This window comes from Melitaea cinxia, chromosome 2 (genome assembly GCF_905220565.1).
Source record: "Melitaea cinxia chromosome 2, ilMelCinx1.1, whole genome shotgun sequence".
NCBI classification, from domain to species: Eukaryota; Metazoa; Arthropoda; class Insecta; order Lepidoptera; family Nymphalidae; genus Melitaea; species Melitaea cinxia.
Window position 1 is genome coordinate 8,117,320 of NC_059395.1, and position 20,349 is coordinate 8,137,668.

At 31.9% G+C, this 20,349-nt stretch overlaps 3 protein-coding genes across 4 annotated transcripts in view; 2 read left to right on the forward strand and 1 right to left on the reverse strand.

The window, feature by feature from the left end:
• LOC123663848 (TLD domain-containing protein 2-like) overlaps positions 1-8,971 on the forward strand; it is a 41,240-nt gene extending 32,269 nt beyond the window's left edge. For both annotated transcript variants that reach the window (XM_045598497.1, XM_045598488.1), the window contains 4 exons: positions 4,561-4,720; positions 5,973-6,156; positions 6,590-6,689; positions 7,058-8,971. In XM_045598497.1, the coding sequence (XP_045454453.1) occupies positions 4,561-4,720; positions 5,973-6,156; positions 6,590-6,689; positions 7,058-7,193 (580 nt within the window). In that variant the 3' untranslated portion in view covers positions 7,194-8,971. The remainder of the gene's footprint in view (positions 1-4,560; positions 4,721-5,972; positions 6,157-6,589; positions 6,690-7,057) is intronic.
• A 256-nt stretch (positions 8,972-9,227) lies between these two features.
• LOC123659222 (RNA guanine-N7 methyltransferase activating subunit) lies at positions 9,228-9,530 on the reverse strand. Its single transcript, XM_045594474.1, has one exon. The coding sequence runs from the start codon at positions 9,528-9,530 to the stop codon at positions 9,228-9,230; it is 303 nt and encodes a 100-aa protein (XP_045450430.1).
• A 5,981-nt stretch (positions 9,531-15,511) lies between these two features.
• On the forward strand, positions 15,512-16,762 carry LOC123660212 (transcription factor E2F7-like). Its single transcript, XM_045595314.1, has 3 exons — positions 15,512-15,699; positions 15,801-16,134; positions 16,248-16,762. Exons 1-3 carry the CDS (start codon positions 15,512-15,514, stop codon positions 16,722-16,724), a joined length of 999 nt encoding a protein of 332 aa, XP_045451270.1. The 3' UTR covers positions 16,725-16,762.
• Positions 16,763-20,349: the final 3,587 nt, after the last annotated feature.

Sequence of the window (20,349 nt, forward strand, 5' to 3'; positions counted from 1 at the left end):
TTACAGAGTAATATGCTTCATCGTTTGAGGACCCTTAATAGTTTACTTTATTAACTGAGGCAACTGTAAATATGTCTGGGATTCTATTTTAGTAACGGACCATTGTCCCAAAAAAGAAAGATTGCCTGAACGCGCCTGTCGTTTTATTCTTGTCTTTTGTCTCGTATCGAAATGGGATAAGTAAATAATCTGATTGTAGATTTGTGGGCTAAGATAAACTTACGTTTAGTCCATTTAACTGATCTAGACTGCCATACTGATACTTAGCTTTAATATAGCCTACTTATGTGTTTCACACGCTGTTTAATAATTAATATCAAAATGTTTAAATATATTACACGCCTCCAAGGAGGCTATGCTGTACTCTCACAAAATGAAAAACACGGGAAGTGCTTACTCTTAAACCTCTAAATTTTTTATAACAATGCATTAATATGCTATAAAATGCACATTTTTACAGAATACAAATCAAAGTATACATAATATATTATTTGAATTCTTTTTTGAATACTATTGTAGTAAATTGAATCGTTTAAATACATATATTATGTTGGACGTCAAAATTTTTGATGTCCGGGAAGATCGTAAAAAATCACGAGACCCACTTGACGAAATAAGCTGTTTGTATGGTCGATCATTAGTTCCTAAACAAGCTGCTAGAGGGCGTTGCTAGCTATAAGCTGCAAACAATAGTTTTAAAAGAGTGCGTAGAGGCGTGCACTATTGGATTTTTTAATATTTATTTGTTTTTTCAATTGGTTTGGGTCCTTTGATTTATTATACTAATATTTTCTTCACCTACTAAGGTTGAGTAAACAAATAATTAAAAAAAAATGCTTTCATGCTTCATGTATATCAGTAACCATCATTTATTTAGTATGTACTAGTAATTAAGTACATAAATCATATATAATAATATTAATAATCATTTATTAAAGAAACGTTAATATTATTCATTATTTGTTTTTTTACTTTTGTTTTGTAGGGCATTATTTTTGGTTGATTTGTATTATCGTAATATTTATAAAGTTTGTTTATAATTTTTATCATTAGGTCTATGGACACGTGTATAGAATTATTATTTTAATACGTTGTGTAGAATTAATGTTTAATTATTATTTTAATTAACCTCATACGAAAAGTAATTTGGTGTTTTAACGTCATATATTTTTGTAATCATCATATGTTGTATACATACGTAAAATTCTCGTGTCGCGGTGTTTGTGGTTAAACTCCTCCGAAACGGCTTGACCGATTCTCATGAAATTTTGTGTGCATATTGGGTAGGTCTGAGAATCGAACAACATCTATTTTTCATCCCACTAAGTTATAGGGAGGGGGGATTAAGGGGGTTAATAACATATATGGCAAAACAACGTTTGCGGGATCAGCTAGTATATACATAAAATTCTCGTGTCGCGGTGTTTGTAGTTAAACTCCTCCGAAACGGCTTGACCGATTCTCATGAAAATTTGTGTGCATATCGGGTAGGTCTGAGAAGCGAACAACATCTATTTTTCATTCCCCTTATAAGGGGGGGGGGGGAGATTGAGAAGATTTATAAAATATATGACAAAACAACGTTTGCGGGGTCAGCTAGTATATATATAATCAACTGCTATGAACAGTAGTGTGTGGCATATAATTTGTAACACCTTTTTTTAACTGTACCAACACTCTTAATGTTACCATATTAAAATAAAGAAAATTCATTGTACTGTAATTTTTTTATAATATATATATATACAGTTTAGTATAGTCTATCTGATCATAATAAAGTTTTGGTATCGTCAAGTCTGTGACATCGAACGTATATAACTAATGGTCAATGTTTCAAGAAAGCTTATGAGGATATCCTTAGTTTAGAGGTTGTAATAGTAGTAATACGCTTAAGAATTAATATCAAGATTATGTTACAACGCGATTATGTTTCCTTTTCAATAAAAACTAATAGATTGATACATTATTCATCTACGCTTTTTGATCCGTGTAAAAAACGTAATTTATATTTTATTAAATTAAAAATTCATATTTAATAATATTAAAAAAAAACTATATATGTCCATATTTTTTTTGCTGTATATTGTATATTATATGTTGTGATATTAATCACCTTATAATACTATAAAGGTTTTTTATACACCATAGTTGAAATGGTCCAAAAGTTGAAAACAGTGTCACTATGCGTTAAGTTAAGAGCCACGGCTCATCTTTTTAAATATTGAATTCATTCAGCATTCAATATTTATTGACAACTGTGTAGGTAACTTTAAACACAATAAGGTTATGTAATAATGAGGAGTAAATGAGATCAATAAACTCTCAATATTTCTTTTAAAGTCAAGGACACAGTAAACTTGGTATTAAAAATAATTCTTGCGTTATTTTGTTACAGAATTATCACGTTTCAAACAATAATGTTTATTTTTCTGTCGTGCAAGTATATGCGTTAATGATATATCGCTTAAATGATTTTAATTACATCGACATCATCTTGACTTGTGCCTCGATTATCCACTTGAATAAATTTACTTTTATCCCAATTAATTTTATTACTATATATTATGTACGATGTGGCATAAAATTTCGAAGGACTACCGTATTGATATTTTTAAGTGTACAGTACATAATGTTTGATATTCTTTCGATTTATTTCACTGGCTTTGTGTAATTATTGAATTTTTATCTTATTCCAGCCTTTTCAGTTGATTTTCTATTGTTTTTCACGCAGACGGGTTTTTTATTTTTATTATTATTACTTTTTTATTTATGATGTTTAGTTAGACAAATAATGTAATGGGTTCAATTCATTAAAAGAGTTTAACAGAGGATTTTCTAAAGTCGCCATGTATATTTCTTATGTTTGACCATGCATAACTTTATACAGAGTGCTTCGAATTTGATAAATCTATTTTTATTGGGAAGGCAACACCAAATTGATCGTCACCTAGGCAGTGTTGCCGTTTTAGCCATTTTGTGGCTAGATCTAGCGGATTTTCAACGGTTTTAGCCAAAAAGCAATCCATTTTAGCCACCAAAATAAATCTAGCTACTTCTGGCTGCTTTTTAGATTTTTACTACATACATATTTTTATTACTATAAAAAGTCTACCGGCTAATACATACCACCATACGGTACCAATACTACCAAACTAAAATACATAGTTAATTTTAGGCAACACCAATAATGTCCGCATTATGGCAGGAGGATTCCCGAATGAATGTTTATCTTTAACGTAATTTAGGTTCGATCGAATGAAAATAGACCGTATTGCTATTGCTGTAGTGCTTAGTTTGTTTTGCATAACGTCAATACTACTTATGTCAAAATGTCAAACGGAGCGCAATATTGTTAATGTTTACGCATACGCAATACGCATTTTTTTCAATTAAAGCGTGTGAAACCGCGGGGCACAGCTAGTATATTATAGTTAGTAATTCAAAGTAAAGTCGTCGTAGTTTTTTTAGGTGTATTTCAAAACTAATTCAAGTTCTAATTAAGCATCAACATAATTTAGCATTGTACTCCACTAAGTCACATTATGTTCTGTAATTGGAAATCGCACACTTTAGCCACTTCTAGCGGAATTTCGAAAGTGATTTATTTACAAAACTGGCAACTTTTTTCTTTGATGTAGCCACAAACTAGATTGTCCTAACGGCAACACTGCACCTAGGTGGCGAGGAAGAAGTTCGGCTCGCAGAATACTCGGCATAGGCACGGGAAAGAGCAAAGTCCACATTATTTATTAAACTTTCTTATTGTATTTTTTGTTAGTATTACGGTAATAATTATCATCATATACTTTTTTGAAATCCTAATATCGAGCTCTTTAATCTGATTACCTATATTGTAGTAATCGATTTTTTTTTTCATTAACTACAATAACTTAGCACAGCCGCCATGTTTTTTTTTTTTAACCTCACCTATCTAAGAACACTTGAGCTGCTAAGACAAATCTAACGATACCTCAATTAGGTAAATCCATTCAGCGGTTCTGAAGATATGATGTAATAAAGAATATTACATACATATAAGATACGCGCGAAAAACGTAACCCTTCCATTACAGTCGGGTAAAAATTAATATAAATTGTAACATTGAAACTCTATTGGATAGTTTCGTCGTCTCAACAATACTCTGTGAGTGTTAAGTAGACTGTATAGTACAAAAATATTGACATTTTTATTAAATTTTGAAGACCTCTTTTAATGTACAATATATTTTTTTTATTGCTGTAAGACAAAAAAAAATAGGCCAAATGTGCCGCCCCCTAAAATTTGCCGCCCTTTGCTTCAACCTACTCATCCTACTAGTAAACCCACCACAGCTAGTAATACTTCTTGTATTTGGTTAATTAACTTTGCTATTCGTTAATAGATTTATTAGATCATTATTTGAAAAATTGTGGTACTTTTGCCGCACACTTTCATATGTCGCCCGGGGCCACGGAATTTCCTGTATATTGCAAATCGCACGTTATATTCAACACGAGCATTAATTTCGGTTAATGTAATGATTTTACAATAATTTATAAATGTAATTTCTGAAAATCACAGAGAGAAGCTGTGCAGCGTGCTACCGGCGCGCGCGCAGGGCTACATGTGGTCGCTCGCGTTCAGCACGAGCCAGAACGGCTTCTCGCTCGCCTCCATGTACCGCAAGATGCAGCGCGTCGACAGCCCCGTGCTGCTCGTCATTCAGGACACGGACAACAACGTGAGTTGCCTGAATATTTTCTTTTCTAATGTTTACGCTAATTTCACTCCTTATAATGAAACAACTCTTTCGAGTTTTATTGCGGTTTATTAGGTTTTTTGGATGTCGACATTTCGGATAATTTACAGCAACCATGGTCACGGGAGGACTGACGATGATCTCCCGTGACCACGCCGATGTAATTATAATTATTTTTTTTTTATATCAAAAAGGGTGTAGGAAATTATTATAAGGGGTTTCAAACCCTAATAATAATAAATTCCAATTTAAAATATAGACTATATTTATTTCCATTTACATATATACTTTTTATAGTAACAAAAAAAAATAAAAAAATAAGCTGGTACGAAGTTCGCCATGTCAGTTAGTAAACAATAATTTTTGTGCGGTGGTATTCACAAACCACTTAGGGGACATCCATTAATTACGTGAGCTCAGTATAGGCGAGAGAGGTTCAATAAAATTGCACCAAATCTCATTTAAACCGAGGGATCAAAAATCTCACTTCAACTTCAAAAAATATAAAATATTACACCAAAAAGTACACGAGTCTCCATGGATTGAGTGAACATTTTAAAAAAGTGTTGTTTTTATCTGTTTTTGCTCTGAATTTTATTTAATTTAAATGAATTTAGTATACCTGAACGGTTTATTATTTTCCCGAATAATAAAATAAATTTAGTTTAAAATATTTTTAGCGTCAATCTCACGTCAGGGAGGGGTGGGGAGTCTATACTGATCGAAATATGGCTTACGAAATAAATGGATGCCCTCTTATCGTTTTTGTTGAGCGATAAAGGATGCATATTTCTATAGAAATTTTGAGATATGTTTTATATGTTTTTATCTGCCAACTTTCATTGAAGCAATTTATGATACAATTGTGCTGTGTGGCTACGGCACTAAAGAATTTAGCCACCCCCTCTCTTCCCGTGGGTGTCGTAAGAGGCGACTAAGGGATAACAAGGTTCCACAACCACCTTGGAACTTAAGAAGCCGACCGATGGCGGGATAACCATCCAACTGCTGGCTTTGAAATACACAGGCCGAAGACGGGCAGCAGCGTCTTCGGTGCGACAAAGCCAGTACTGCGGTCACCAACCCGCCTGCCCAGCGTGGTGACTATGGGCAAAACACATGAGTTCGCGTTATTTTTGGCGTCAACTTGTGGAGGCCTATGTCCAGCAGTGGACTGTATAGGCTGTAATGATTGATTGATGATGATACAATTCGTTATTTATTTTTTGTGCAGGTGTTCGGAGCCCTGACATCGTGTGCGTTACGGCCGTCTGAACACTTCTACGGCACGGGCGAGTCTTTACTGTTCTCGTTCCAGCGTATTGAAGAGAGGCGTCCTTCACAGCCAGTCCAACATTCACCCGAGGAGGGGCAGAAAGATGAGAAGGACAAAGAGGAAACAAAAGAGGAAAAAGAAGGTGAGTCGACGATAAGTTAAACCAATACTCCTTTAGTCGACAACTCACTTTGTATAACTTTTGTAATGGCTATTGGGTTTTTGGGATATTCAGATCAGCAGTAATTTATCATAACCATATGAATACTAATATTGTTTAGTTACTTTTGAAATATCTTGCTTGTAAATGTTTCTAACATATCTCTGTCTGTCTGATGCCAATTTCGGTGGTTGTGTGCTTATTTTATAAATATTGAAAATAGCAATGAAGTTTGTTGCTGTAAGTTCTTGTAACATTAATTTCAATTATTTAAAGAAAAACATTGCCTGCATAATTCAAATGTCCAGATTAACATTTGACAAGGCGACGATATTAGAATTGTAAATAGTGTATATTTTATGAGTTTTCAGACAAGATATATAAATATTAATTTTATATATTTTTTAAATTTTAGAAGCAGAAGTTAAAACAAAATTCAAGTATTGGGGCTGGACAGGTGACAACATGTACTTCATTCGCGGAAGTAACGATAACATTTCAATTGGTGCTGGAGAGTAAGTGTTATTTTTGTGTACATTTTAATTCGTTTGGCCCTATTAATAGATTTAATATAGCTTTTGTTTTTTATTCGAAATATTGCATTAAAGTAACCTTCTGTCTGCAATAATAGTTTTGTAAAAACACATTTAAGTAATAAGATTACTTTGAAGAGAAATTTAAAAACATCACATGATCCATAAACAGCATTTGTTTAAGTTGAGGTTCCTGACGTGATGATCATTATGTCTCAATTTTGAAATAACGATAACAGTTAACATAGATTACTAAAATCACCATCATCTCCTGCTTTCGTATGCTTATTGGTCATGCTAAATGCACGGTCAATGCTAAGTTCGATTAGTAACAAGATCTGTGTCCACAGCGGCAAGTTCGGGCTGTGGCTGGACGGCGACCTGTACCTGGGCCGCACGCAGCGCTGCACGACGTACGGCAACGAGCCGCTCACCACGCGCGAGGACTTCATCGTCAAGATCATGGAGTGCTGGACCTTCATCTGAGCGTCGCATAAACTTTACTGACCTACGATATTTGCTACATACGAAACTTTTACACGTCGGTTCGACTTTGTCCGCGCTCGGCTCGGCTCGTGTCGGCTCGCGTCGGCCCGCATCGGCTCGCCGGCCGAGACGATCCGAGTCGCGTATTTCTAGTCAAACGTACTGAATACCCGACCAATGTTTTCACTCTGCGAATTTAGGCGCGTTCGGATCGACCCGCAAGCGAGTGCATCAAACCTAGTCAATTGTCGTTCGTTTAGTCGCGACGGTCCGCGAGGGCCGTCCGTAACGATTACGTGTCAATTCAATTAATACTGTGCATTGTTGTTAAGGAAATTAAAAAAAAAAAACATATTTGTATCGGAAGATTAAAAATCGATGTTACGTAGATATTTATATTAAACGTTTGTGTTTAGCCACTGTCTATTGGTGTTGCCAGTTGTCGATGTTTCAAAGTAACTTCGATGAAATTATACGTGCTGACAACGCTTGCCAGGAGTACAGGTGGCAATTGACGTGCTAAACAAATAATAGTCGGTTTGGTGGCACCATCAGTATGAATAATATATTTTACACCTAATATTTAGTTATCTCAGCATACATATTCGTTGTCATGTATTTTAGTCGTAATGTTAAGTTAGTGAGCATAATTTATGTTTCTTTTACTGTGATTTCATTAATATGGTTGCATTTTATTATAATATTGAAGTGTAATTATTAATGACTATTTAATATTGTAACTTTTAGTTAACCTGTTCGATTACAAGTGTTATTCTTTATTATAATCACAATATTCATTAGTAGGAATGTATGTTAGGAAAGTACATTTGATATATTGCAGAAATATTTGTTGAATAAATAAAGCATTAATAAATTTTATGGTGTAACGCTTCAGTACAGAAATGAGTAGCCGATTCTATGTAAAATTAATTAGTAAAAATTATAAAATAGTTATCTTAGAGCTTGATGAATGTAATCGTCATTGTGCTTAGTAATTGTGTCACTTAGCATGATGTTACTCAGACTATCTGGTCGTGTAATGTTATTTATTAATTGTATTTTAGTGCGTTACAATTTAACGAAATCTATCGCTGGGAGGAGCTTGCGAACGTCAAGTGCGGTACTGTGGCCGACTTCAATGTATTAAGTAGCATTCATAATAAAAAGTGCAATACATCCGATAAATTATTATCACAGCTACCAATCTCGAGTTCTCAAAGAAAGAAACTGAGTGTAGGAATCTTGCGTGTACAAGAACGTATTCAAAGGCCAGTCTAAATATGCTTATTTACTAGCAGCATGAAATTACAAAATATAGATTGACATATTGCAGAGAGGTATAAGTTATCTTCGTAATTACTCAATACATCTGTCTCAGTTAAGACTATTTCTAGCTTGTATCGTTTAGTTGCTAGGCAGAGCGTGTATAGGTTGTTATTACATTAAAATTATAGCTGTGTTTGAATAATCCTCGATTATCTTATTAAATATGTACACAATATAATTGCTATATGAGATTACTATCAAATATATTTTTGTGAATAAATTCGCAGCATATTCCTGTAATTATTATTGACGGTAGAAAATGTTTTAAGATAGAAACGATTGATTAAAAGACCTTTAATGTGAGTAAGTTATTGTTAATCACCTGTCTATCACAAGTGCACCTGACTGTCAGTGCAACGTCTATTGTTATCGTTTGTCATCGGAAGTCGTAGACGAAACTAGTTTTCAGTAATAATATTTATTGGCGTAATGCAATGTTACGAATATATAATCACTAATGACTTGTTGAGTAGCAGTGAGATGTTTAATATTTATTTATTCTGTTGTAACTTCAGTTATTTGATTTATGCTGTAGCTGTATTGATTTCTGGTGATATATTGTGTAATTTTTAAGTTGTTAAAATGTAAATCAAGCCATAATAACTGAGAATATATTCTTTTGAAGAAAAAAAAATGTGTTTTATTCATTTCCAACTATTTATTGACTAAGTGAAAAATACAAAATTAACAATCATTACCTAAATATTATTAATAGTTTGAATATCTTGATCGATGAGGTTCATGTGATCTATCATTATACCTAAAGTCTCTATGCTCTTGGTTACTGTTATTTTGGCCACGGTGGTAAGGGTTATATCTGTTGTTACGCCGGTCATTTCTACGACCTGGATGAAAAGGCTTCCACTTTTTTTCTAATATTGGTGGTGTGGAGGGTTCTCTATTGAAAACTTTCATGAATTCCTCATCATTCTCTGTAAACCTGTCTTTGAATTCTTCTTCACATTTTGCTAGGAAATCTTTGTCTTCGGCAGATAATTCACTGTCACCCATATTTATAATAAACTGTCCGGGTATTGAATGAGTGAATTTGTAACTGAAAAGAAATACAAATAAAAAGAATTAATAACTGTCTATTATTTTAGAATAGTACTGAAACTTTCTGAATATTTGATACACGTCACACATAAGACACTATTTGTGATAAAGTATAAATGTTATTACAATTACTTATATATTTTAAATGGAGCTTTTATTTTTAGACAAAAAACTGGTATTTAATACTCCACAGTATAACAAAAATATAGGAATTTTATTTTATGATTTAATGAAAAGTAATATATTGTTAATACGAGCTGTGTCTAAGAATTCGCTCACGTACAACTTAACAAAATAATTATTGTTCAGTTCGCAGTTATAAAATAAAATAAAAACCTAAAATAAAAGTAGCCTAAGTTACTCCTTATTATATCAGCTATCTGCCAGTGAAAATCCTTTTAAGATCGGTCCAGCCATTTCAGAAATTATCCAGAACAAACAGACAGACAGACAAAAATTATAAAATTTTTATTTTGATATAATTATGTACCGTGTATACATACATATGAAATTAAGTTAAAAGCTGTTATTTAAATATTACAAACAAATACTCCAATTTTATTGATTTATATAGATTTAATCTAATTTAATTCAAATTGTATTCTCAAAAATGTCAAATAAAAATAACTGACAACTAGTTTTCTACTTTTAGAACCACTAAAAAGTCCTACTAGCAGACGACATTTATACAGACAATATAGACAAATAATTTATGAATTAACTTATAATATACTGAATAACATATAGTTGCAGACAAACACATCCCTCCAAAATCACCGATAACAAAAGTAATAATTACTATTTTCACTAATTAGGTTGGGCAAGATAAGACCAAAGAATTTGTCATGAGCTGGAACTATTTTTGGACTATCATGTTCAAACACCCATCCGATTAACATTCCACATTCAGAACAAAAACATGGTTTCCATGCATAACCCGCAAACCATAGTTCATCATCTTCCCACTGAAATTTAATAAAATAACCATTTTTTTTAAGCAAGAATATTTCACTTTTAGTTATGTGTTAAAATATTAATTGTTGCTTATTGTTAACTATTTTTTTTTTTATCAGATGTGTGCAATTGTATTATTTCTAAAATATATTTAGTAACATGACAACATTTAAAAAAGCAATATAAACATTGCTGGTTTGTTTTTGTTTTTGTTTTTTAGTATTAAATGAATGTACTTGATGTGTTTCACAGTTTTACCTGCGTTATTTGAGGGAAAAAGCATACTAAAATATTATATAGCTAATACATAATTTATTGATGGCTTAATTAACTTAAAAAATTAACAAACTTCTCAGTTTTATAATATTTGTATAGATTGTTATCTATACAAATATTAGTCTTGTCAAACGTACGACCAGCATGCTATTCAGCTTGCAGGCTGCTTCAGATTTAAAAAATTTTTTTACTTCTATATTTTCTTATTTTAGCAGCTTTTTTATAGCATACAGATTATATGATTACATGAATATATTCTGAATAGAGAATAGTACTCAGTATAATTATAAGATATAAATATTTTTCAAAATAGTTTAAAAACACATCTGAACAATAATTGTCCTTACATCAACAAGTAATATTATGTAGGTACTGGAACGGTCGAGTTTTGATATGATATTAAAAAATGTTTAGAATTTCCTAATGTGTGGGTAGAACAAAAATAAAGTCATACAAATTATGTAGGAAGTTGGTAAAACAGTCCATTTAATATGCATTATTAGAGATAAATCTCAATCAAGATTAAATGGGATTACATGACAAGTACCAGCTTTCGATTAAAAAATAACCATCAAAATTGGTACACCTAGTATAAAAAGTTGACATGAGATAACACACATAAAAAATACAGTCAAATTGAGAAACTAATAATTTTTTGAAGTTGTAGTTGGTTAAAAACTATAAAAATATATTTTGTCAGCAGTAGATGACAAATTGTTTTTACCTCTCCTGGGGCAACACAACTCGAGTGACTTGATGTTATAACAGGAACTCTGAAGAAAATATTTTGATGTAACACTTGCACTAATATTTCATTTCTATTAAATAATGTATCATTAAATGAATACTCAGCATAAGGAGTGACTTTAGCAATTATTTTATCTGACGTTAAAAGGTGACTTCCACAATTACGACATAATATATTATCTGAAACAAAAAGAAAAAGGTTAAATTATTTGAATTTGATGCAATATGCAATTTTTAAGAATATTTTAAAACCTGTAGAGTTATGAAAATTTTCGATGTTCCCTAAAGAACACGATAAATTCACAAACAGCAGAACAAATAATATTGTAAACATTACAATTTTCATGAATTTCCAACTTTCAATTATCTTTTTTAACGATAATATCGTATACATGTATACCACCCACAATACCACGTATAATTGTAATCAGTAAGCACGGTCTTATACACAGCACAGGTCGTGCATTCGTGCAACTATAGTAGTAGGGTATGTCGGCTTAATAGTTTAGCTTTGATTGGTTTCTTATGGATTGGAGTAAAACTACCTTTATATACTCTTTGAGTAAAACTTAATTCAACATGCGATTCCCGTGAATTTATCGTTGCGTGGTTGCGTTATGGTTGCGTTCTTGTGTTTTTGACGAATCGATCGAATGATAGCATCAAATTCAGACATTTATCTTTAATTCTTTATACTCTTTGATCAAATTTCCAATTTTGACTTGCAAGTTGCAACACTGATTGACATTTTCACAGTTGTATTATGGATTTATGGACGACACCATGACGACACTGTGGTGACGTCATAAGCGAATAGTGAGAAAAGTAGTGCAGTGCAAAATGAGCGATACCTTAGAACATCGTCGCATTTTGGAATGCGTCGCGTCGATGATTTTTATACAATTACAAATAATAATAATAATAAAAAAACATTACCTAAAGTTAAGAGTGAAGATTACGATTTTCTTTCTCATTCTCAAAATCATCTGGCAGCATCAATATCATCTCTAACCCCCACTCTCATAAAAGCTTTTTTTCTGAGACCCATGTCGTGTCGTGTGTCGTGAAATATTTGATTTGAAATATTGCTACTTACTCAGTACTGTTTTAGTACTATTTGCTACCTAAGCAAAAAAATATTTAACGCATGTAAATATTTCTTTTAAAGTAAGGCTGGCATCGACCGCACCGGTTATATTAATTTGCTTCATCGGATCGACTACTAAGTTGGGGAACAATGGAACACGGGGCACTATGGAACAGTGTCGATAAAATTTTGAATTCTAAATTAATTCATGTGGTAACGCTTCGACCAATTACAGCGCGTCCTGCGTCAAACGAGGACGTAATGAAATATGGCGGTGTGACAACGATGGAACTGTGAATAGAAAAATATTCCATTTTTAACCGACTTCCAAAAAAGGAGGAGGTTCTCAATTCGACTGTACTTTTTTTAATGTATGTTACATCAGAACTTTTGACCGGGTGGACCGATTTCGACAAATTTTGTTTAAATCGAAAGGTGGTGTGTGTCAATTAGTCTCATTTAAATTTATTTGAGATCTAACAACTACTTTTCGAGTTATATCTAATAATGCGTTTTTACTTGACGCTTTTTCCGTCGACCTACGTTGTATTATACCGCATAACTTTCTACTGGATGTACCGATTTTGATAATTCTTTTTTTGTTGGAAAGAAGATATCCCAAGTTTAGTACCATGATAAGGAAACCAGGATCTGATGATGGAATCCCAGAGAAATTGAGGGAAATTCTTGAAAATCCGCAATAACTTTTTACTGGAAGTACCGATTTTGATAATTTTTAATTTAATCGAAAGCTGATGTTTGTCATGTGGTCACATGTAAATTTTATTGAGATCTGATAACTACTTTTTGAGTAATCTTTGATAACGCGTAGTTACTTGACTATTTTTTCGTCGATCTACGTTGTATTACTCGTCGATGTAATTGAAGTCGGTTTTTTTTCGTTTGCGAGCAAACACAATCATTCTTGTTCAAAAGTTGAGATTTCTTTTCAAAGTACTTTCTTTTTAGTAAAAAAGTTTAAAGAATAGGTAAATGATATTTTTTTTCATTAATTTTAATCATTTTGTCTATTTGAGACAATTGTGTGGAAAGTTCAAAAAATAACCTAACTTTTTATAAAACTCGTTTAAAACGTTGGCCATATGGGGCACTATAGAACGGGGCACAGTGGAATACTGTTCTAATGAACCTTAGATAATAAACTATTATCTAATAAGATAATAATTGTGTTTGCAGGCAAACGAAAAAAACTAACTTCAATTAAATCGACAAGTAATACAACGTAGGTAGACGAAAAAATAGTTAAGTAAATACGCATTATCAAAGATCAATCAAAAAGTTGTAATCGGGTATGGATGAAATTTAAATGTGACTACATGATAAACATCGGCTTTCGATTAAATTAAAAATCATCAAAATCGATGCACCCAGTAAAAGTTATGCAGATTTTAGAGATCTCATTATAAAATCCTGGTTTCCTTTGTATGGTACTACACCAGGGTTATCTCCTTTCCAACAAAAAAAGAATTATCAAAATCGTTTCATAAACGACAAAGTTATCCCTGAACATAAATAAAAAAATATAAAATATATATCGAATCGGTCGAATTGAGTATCCTCCTCCTTTTTGGAAGTCGGTTAAAAAATTACAAATTTGAATTCGGTTAATTTTTTTCTAAATTACTTTTCATGTATATATCGATTCGATTCGAAATCGATATATAGCCTGCGGCTTCCTTGCGTGCGACACAGCATGTCTCTAAAGAGAGTTTCATAACTGTAGGTCAGCTGCGCCGTAGTCGTCCAGTCGCGACAGTGACGTAATGGCGATAGAAAAAAGAGTGTTCTGCTTTACTACGATTATTTTTGTAATGTTTGTTTTTTATTTATGTATTATAAGTATACATATATAACGAGTGCAAGATAACACAAGAAAAATATTGAAAAATAAACCTTCCTAGATTATATTAGTAGTCATTTATTGCATAAAAACCAATAGAAACAAGTCACTGTGTGGTACTCGATTACGACTCTTGGCAGCACTATTTTTTTCGTAGGTATTTTTGTTTATTTTATGCCTTGGCGTACAGGGCACGGGGATGGATTGGAGGCGTGACGGTCAAAAGGTTAACTACTAGATACTGTTACCGGTACCTCGAAATTTACCAAAAAATTAGAAATCTACTAAATCTGGTCACGCTGCAACCACGGGTCTTAACTCTTAGGCATGGAGCATTTCTCTATGCTCCATGCTCTTAGGTTAAATGATAGAAACGGTGTTGTGGTCAATACTGTCGCTCACTGGAACGCACTTAATGTTATTTATTCACAGAGTATATAAAAAAATATTCTTAGCGCTATCAAAATTTCAAGTTTGAAAAAAAATGTATATTTTGCTTTTTTAAATGACTCTGCAATGTTGATTTTAATGTAATAGTACAATAAAAATAGTTTCAATTGTATTGTTATTGTTCGTTATGAGCAAAAAAAAAAAATAATAATATGATGGGAAAACCATGAAATATTAAATTTTTTGTTCTTCATTCTTAGCTAGGGCCGTTGCTTAAGTAGTTTTTAAAGGTTTATTAATATGGTATTATTTAAACATAATTTATGTTAAGCTTTTCGTGTAGATGTGAAACGCAACGTATTTTTTTTATTTCTGTAGATCGCGCGCATTTGCTTCTGTCAAAGTTGTTTATTGTTAGGTTATTATTTGCTATTTCTATAAGTTAAAATTATTTACTTAGAAATAATGAATCAAAAGTAGAATAAAATTAGCTAGTTACGGTTCCTAAAAATACGTACAATACTTATATGATTAGAAGGAAACCAGCTGGATTTATATAATAGCTGTCAAAAAGTACGCGAACATTTGTGCACTTGGATTTTTGCATAATGTTCTCACACAATGTATGAAGATGATAACATCACTTCTACTCCTAAGCGTTATGCCTTGTCTGAAGTCACAAATGCAACAAGCTATGTATCGCCAACTGCTAATCTGAAGTTATTGACCAATGTTGCTTTACAATACCCCACGCCGCCTCCGAGTACAGTGCATCGCAAGGAAAAGTCCTTACAAATATTATGTGACAAGTAAGTAAATAAATTTGTACTTTAGTATTTATCTCGTATTTCAAGATTGTTCCAAAGTTTTCAGTAGAGTACCTATGTTTACAATTTCAAATATGTTACAGATTCCTAAATTTGTATCCTCTTAATGGAAATGGAACGGTTGAGATACAGTTGGATAGCACTGCAGCTAGGTTAGGAGTTGAAAAACGTAGAATGTACGATATAATTAATATATTAGAGGCCATGCAATGTGCAGTACATAAAAGGAAGAATACATACTTATGGCATGGTGGATCTAGACTGAATTCTTTTTTAAAAATGCTAAAGAAGCAAGGAGAAAATCTAAGGTTGTCTGAGGCCCTCAGGGGAAGAGCAGCCAAGCCACCTGCACCAAAGCATAAAACTCTTGGGGTTTTAGCTCAGAGATTTTTGATGCTTTTCTTAGTTGAGCCACCTGTAAGTTTCAGTAATTTTTCTCTTTATTTTAAACACCTTTTATATACATTTGGCTATGTTAATAACTAACGCAGTTTTTATTTTGATCACAATTTCCTTATATTTTTTTTCAGAACACTCTTATAAATTTAGAAATGGCTGTCAGTGTACTTATTGACTCATCAAATAAAAATAAGTCAAACCTCTCTCCAGAGCAGTTAGATCGGCAACACAAGTCAAAAGTGAGAAGACTTTATGACATTGCTAATGTATTTATTTCAATTGGTCTCATTGAAAAGGTATCGGGTAATTTGATATTAAAGAAGCCAGTATTTAAGTACGTCGGGCCATTTAAACTGAAGAAAACTGATAAAGTTGTGCTTAACACACTGTCACCTATCACACCTCTTTCAGTATTAGACACGCAACAACAAATGACGCCTTGTCATGTGTTTGCGGGAAAGTCTAAACGAAAATTAGAGTTCACAACGCCAAGCACCGATAAGCTAGGTGTAACGACCCCACCTCATACTCCGTCGCACAAGTGGGATGAAATTCTACTAGTTGCTGATATGGAACTTAATAGAATCAATAATGGCGTCACAGTGTGACTCACTTTTAAAGTGTTAATATGACACAATGTCCACAAATACCCAATATACACTTAGAATGCTGATTACTTCCACATTTATTGATACACCTTGAGAAATAGTTACATAATATAGTAAAAAATACTTTCAACCGTAAATAATACTTGTAACATATTAAAATTTTTGAGATATTAAATAAAAATAAAACTTAAATAGTATATTATATATTATACAATTTTCGACAGTTCCTGTGAAATATTTAATTTAAGGTGTATCAAGAATATACTTGCCATTATTTTATAAATTGGCACACAATAAAATTAAGTCTGATTATGTGTATATAAGTGGACTTGACTGAATGTTTTTAAATAAGTCAAATGTTGTATACTTGTCTTCCAGGGGATATTAAAATATCTTATGACTAGAATATATATAGATATATGAAATATTCTCTTTATTGTAATGTATAAATTTTATTATATGTTGTTGAAAGCAGAGGTTTATCTGTGTCACAGACATCATAGTGCAATTAACAAAACTTTGTTTGTAAAAATGATGTAATTATGAATTTAAAAACTAAAACACAGATATAATTATGTGTAAAATGTAAAAACACTTCTTCCTTTTAAATGTGTATTGTAAAATTGACCAGTAATGTCTAGTTTTGAAACTGTTATTATGAAAAAAGTTGGGTGATTTTTATTTAAAACTGAGGGCCTATTGTAAAGACTATATTTAGATTATAAAGTGGAAAAATGTACAAGTTTACACCCCTGGAGCGTAGGACTGAGCCGTAATAAAACTATATTAGAATATATTATTAGTAATATTTATGACTATGTTATCCTATAAGTATATTTTTCGTGATTTTATGCATAAATAACAGTTTATATTGTGACGTTTTGACAAAAAGTATAGAAATGTATGCATTTATAACTTATCAACTTTGATAGGTAGTTATTATGACAAATTTTATATAACGAAAGTTGCTTTTATTTTATATTTGTTCTAAGTTACATGTAATATTAAATATCTTGATTTTAATCTTTTTTTTGTTTTATTTTATTATTAACTGCTCGTGCTTTATTTTTAAAACATGGATGAATTATGCTTATTCTATAGGCGAGTTTGTTTTATTAAGTATAGCCCGACAGAATTGTGACTGCCTAACTTCGAAAAATTTTAGATGATTTAGAAGTATTTAATCTGATAATTTTTGTATCGAGTAGCATGTAGGTAGGTCTAATCTAAATTTATAAAACTGTGATAGGTCACATTTCGTATAGGTCCTGAAGATATAAATAAATAAATGCTTAACACTCAACGGCCCGCAGTAGGATTTTATCCTGTGTCGGGGGTCCGGAAACAATATACAAGCACAAACGCCCAGACCACGACAAACATCTATATGGCCAATACAAATGTAGTGAGCGAGGTTGAACCCGCGACCTGTAGCGCAACAGCCAGTGTTTCGACCGCTGCGCCAACGCGTCGTCTATGATACATATGATGAGAATTTATTTGGAAAGCATTTAAAATCAATAATGAAGTGGAAACTGCTTTTTTTTCAAATTCATGTCTATAATATGGCTTTTGCATTATGGTCATCATCAAAATTACTTATTGAATTTGAGTAATATTAGACACGATCTGGGCATTAGATATTTGAAAATCATTACTGTTCCTTTAACAAAAGAGGGTAAAAGTTAAATTCAGAATCGTTAACGGACTTACAGCTGCAAATAGTTTAACATAAGATAAGTAGCTTACCATGGCAGATACTTTATTTTAGAGTATGAAATAATAGTTATTGTCTGGATCATGGGGATTGCTTTTGTGAACAAACAAATCATTTCTCTTTAAGTGTAACATTAATATTTTTTCCGGTTCTAAAAATGTTTACAACCTGAAAGTCTATTTACTTTATTAATTAGGCCTCTAGGTCAATTTGAACAAGCTTTGAGCAAGTTTAGATAAAGAACAGTTCCATCTTATTTCACAGCTGAGTCACGACAGCTGGCAGATATTGAATAATTGTGTTTGCTCGCAAACGAAAAAAAAAACCGACTTCAATTACATCGACAAGTAATACAACGTAGATCGACGAAAAAATAGTCAAGCAACTACGCGTTATTAAAGATTACTCAAAAAGTAGTTATCAGATCTCGATAAAATTTATATGTGACCACATGATAAACATCAGCTTTCGATTAAATTAAAAATTATCAAAATCGGTACACCCAGTAAAAAGTTATTACGGATTTTCGAGAGTTTCCCTCGATTCCTCTGGGATCCCATCATCAGATCCTAGTTTCCTTATCACGGTACCAAACTAGGGATATCCCCTTTCCAACAAAAAAAGAATTATCAAAATCGGTATATCCAGTAGAAAGTTATGCGATATAATACAACGTAGGTCGACGAAAAAAGCGTCAAGTAAAAACATATTATTAGATATAACTCGAAAAGTAGTTGTTAGATCTCAAATAAATTTAAATGGGACCAATTGGCACACACCACCTTTCGATTAAAACAAAATTTGTCGAAATCGGTCCACACGGGCAAAAGTTCTGATGTAACTACATAAAAAAAAAAAAAATACAGTCGAATTGAGAACCTCCTCCTTTTTTGGAAGTCGGTTAAAAAGACGATAATTAGGAAGCAACTATTTTTACAACCACTTAAGCGCTAAGAGCAAAGTTAGGTGGTTTTCTTCAGATGAAAATTTCACAGTTCATTTCATGAACGTTGTAAAAAATCTATACTAAACAACGTGCTAAGAGAATAATAACAAAACGAGAGAACGAAGTACTGTGTGAGCTGGATACACTTGAACCGATTATTGAGTAGCTTGATGGGGAAGATGGTCTTACTCGAAACGATAAAAAAAATACACTTAGTTGCGTAGTACTTCAATAAGCGACTTACGAAGGTTTGGGACGTGTTATACAGTAAAAAAAAAAAAAGAATCTTAAAACCGGGCGTATTGTACAAGTAGTGTGTTAAAAATAAAATTATTTATTTCAAAATATAAAACATATACTAATATAAGGTGAGACTAATAGAATTTAGGACAAAAATAAGATACCTATAATAAATAACAAAATATAGGTAGGTATAGGTATATTTTAGTATTTATTATTACTGAAGTTTGTAACTTTATCTAACTTTAAGGTTAATTTAATATACTTAAAAATTTAAGAATAGGTAGAAATATACAAAATTTTGCGCTTTTATTTTCATACAAAGAAAACTCCGTGTCTTAAATAGTAAATTACAGTGATATTAATACATTGATTGCTTGTTAGCTATATGCAATATCAATTAAAAGATATATTATAATATTTAATACGTTAGAAATATTTCGGAATCCAAACAAAAATAATTTATTTAAAAAAGTACCTAAAAAGATATTTAAAAATTTAAATTAAGGTAAGTAGGTACTTAAGTACTTATTGAACTATAATAAATATTACTTATCACGTATTTGTCGTAATTTTAATATTAACAATACATAATGTGTGTTTAATTCACAAATAATTAAAATAGGAAATACTTAATTTAAAAAGTACTTCTAATCTCAAATAAATTATTAAATATGTATACAAAATATTGGCTAAAATATCATTTGAATATGTTATATAAA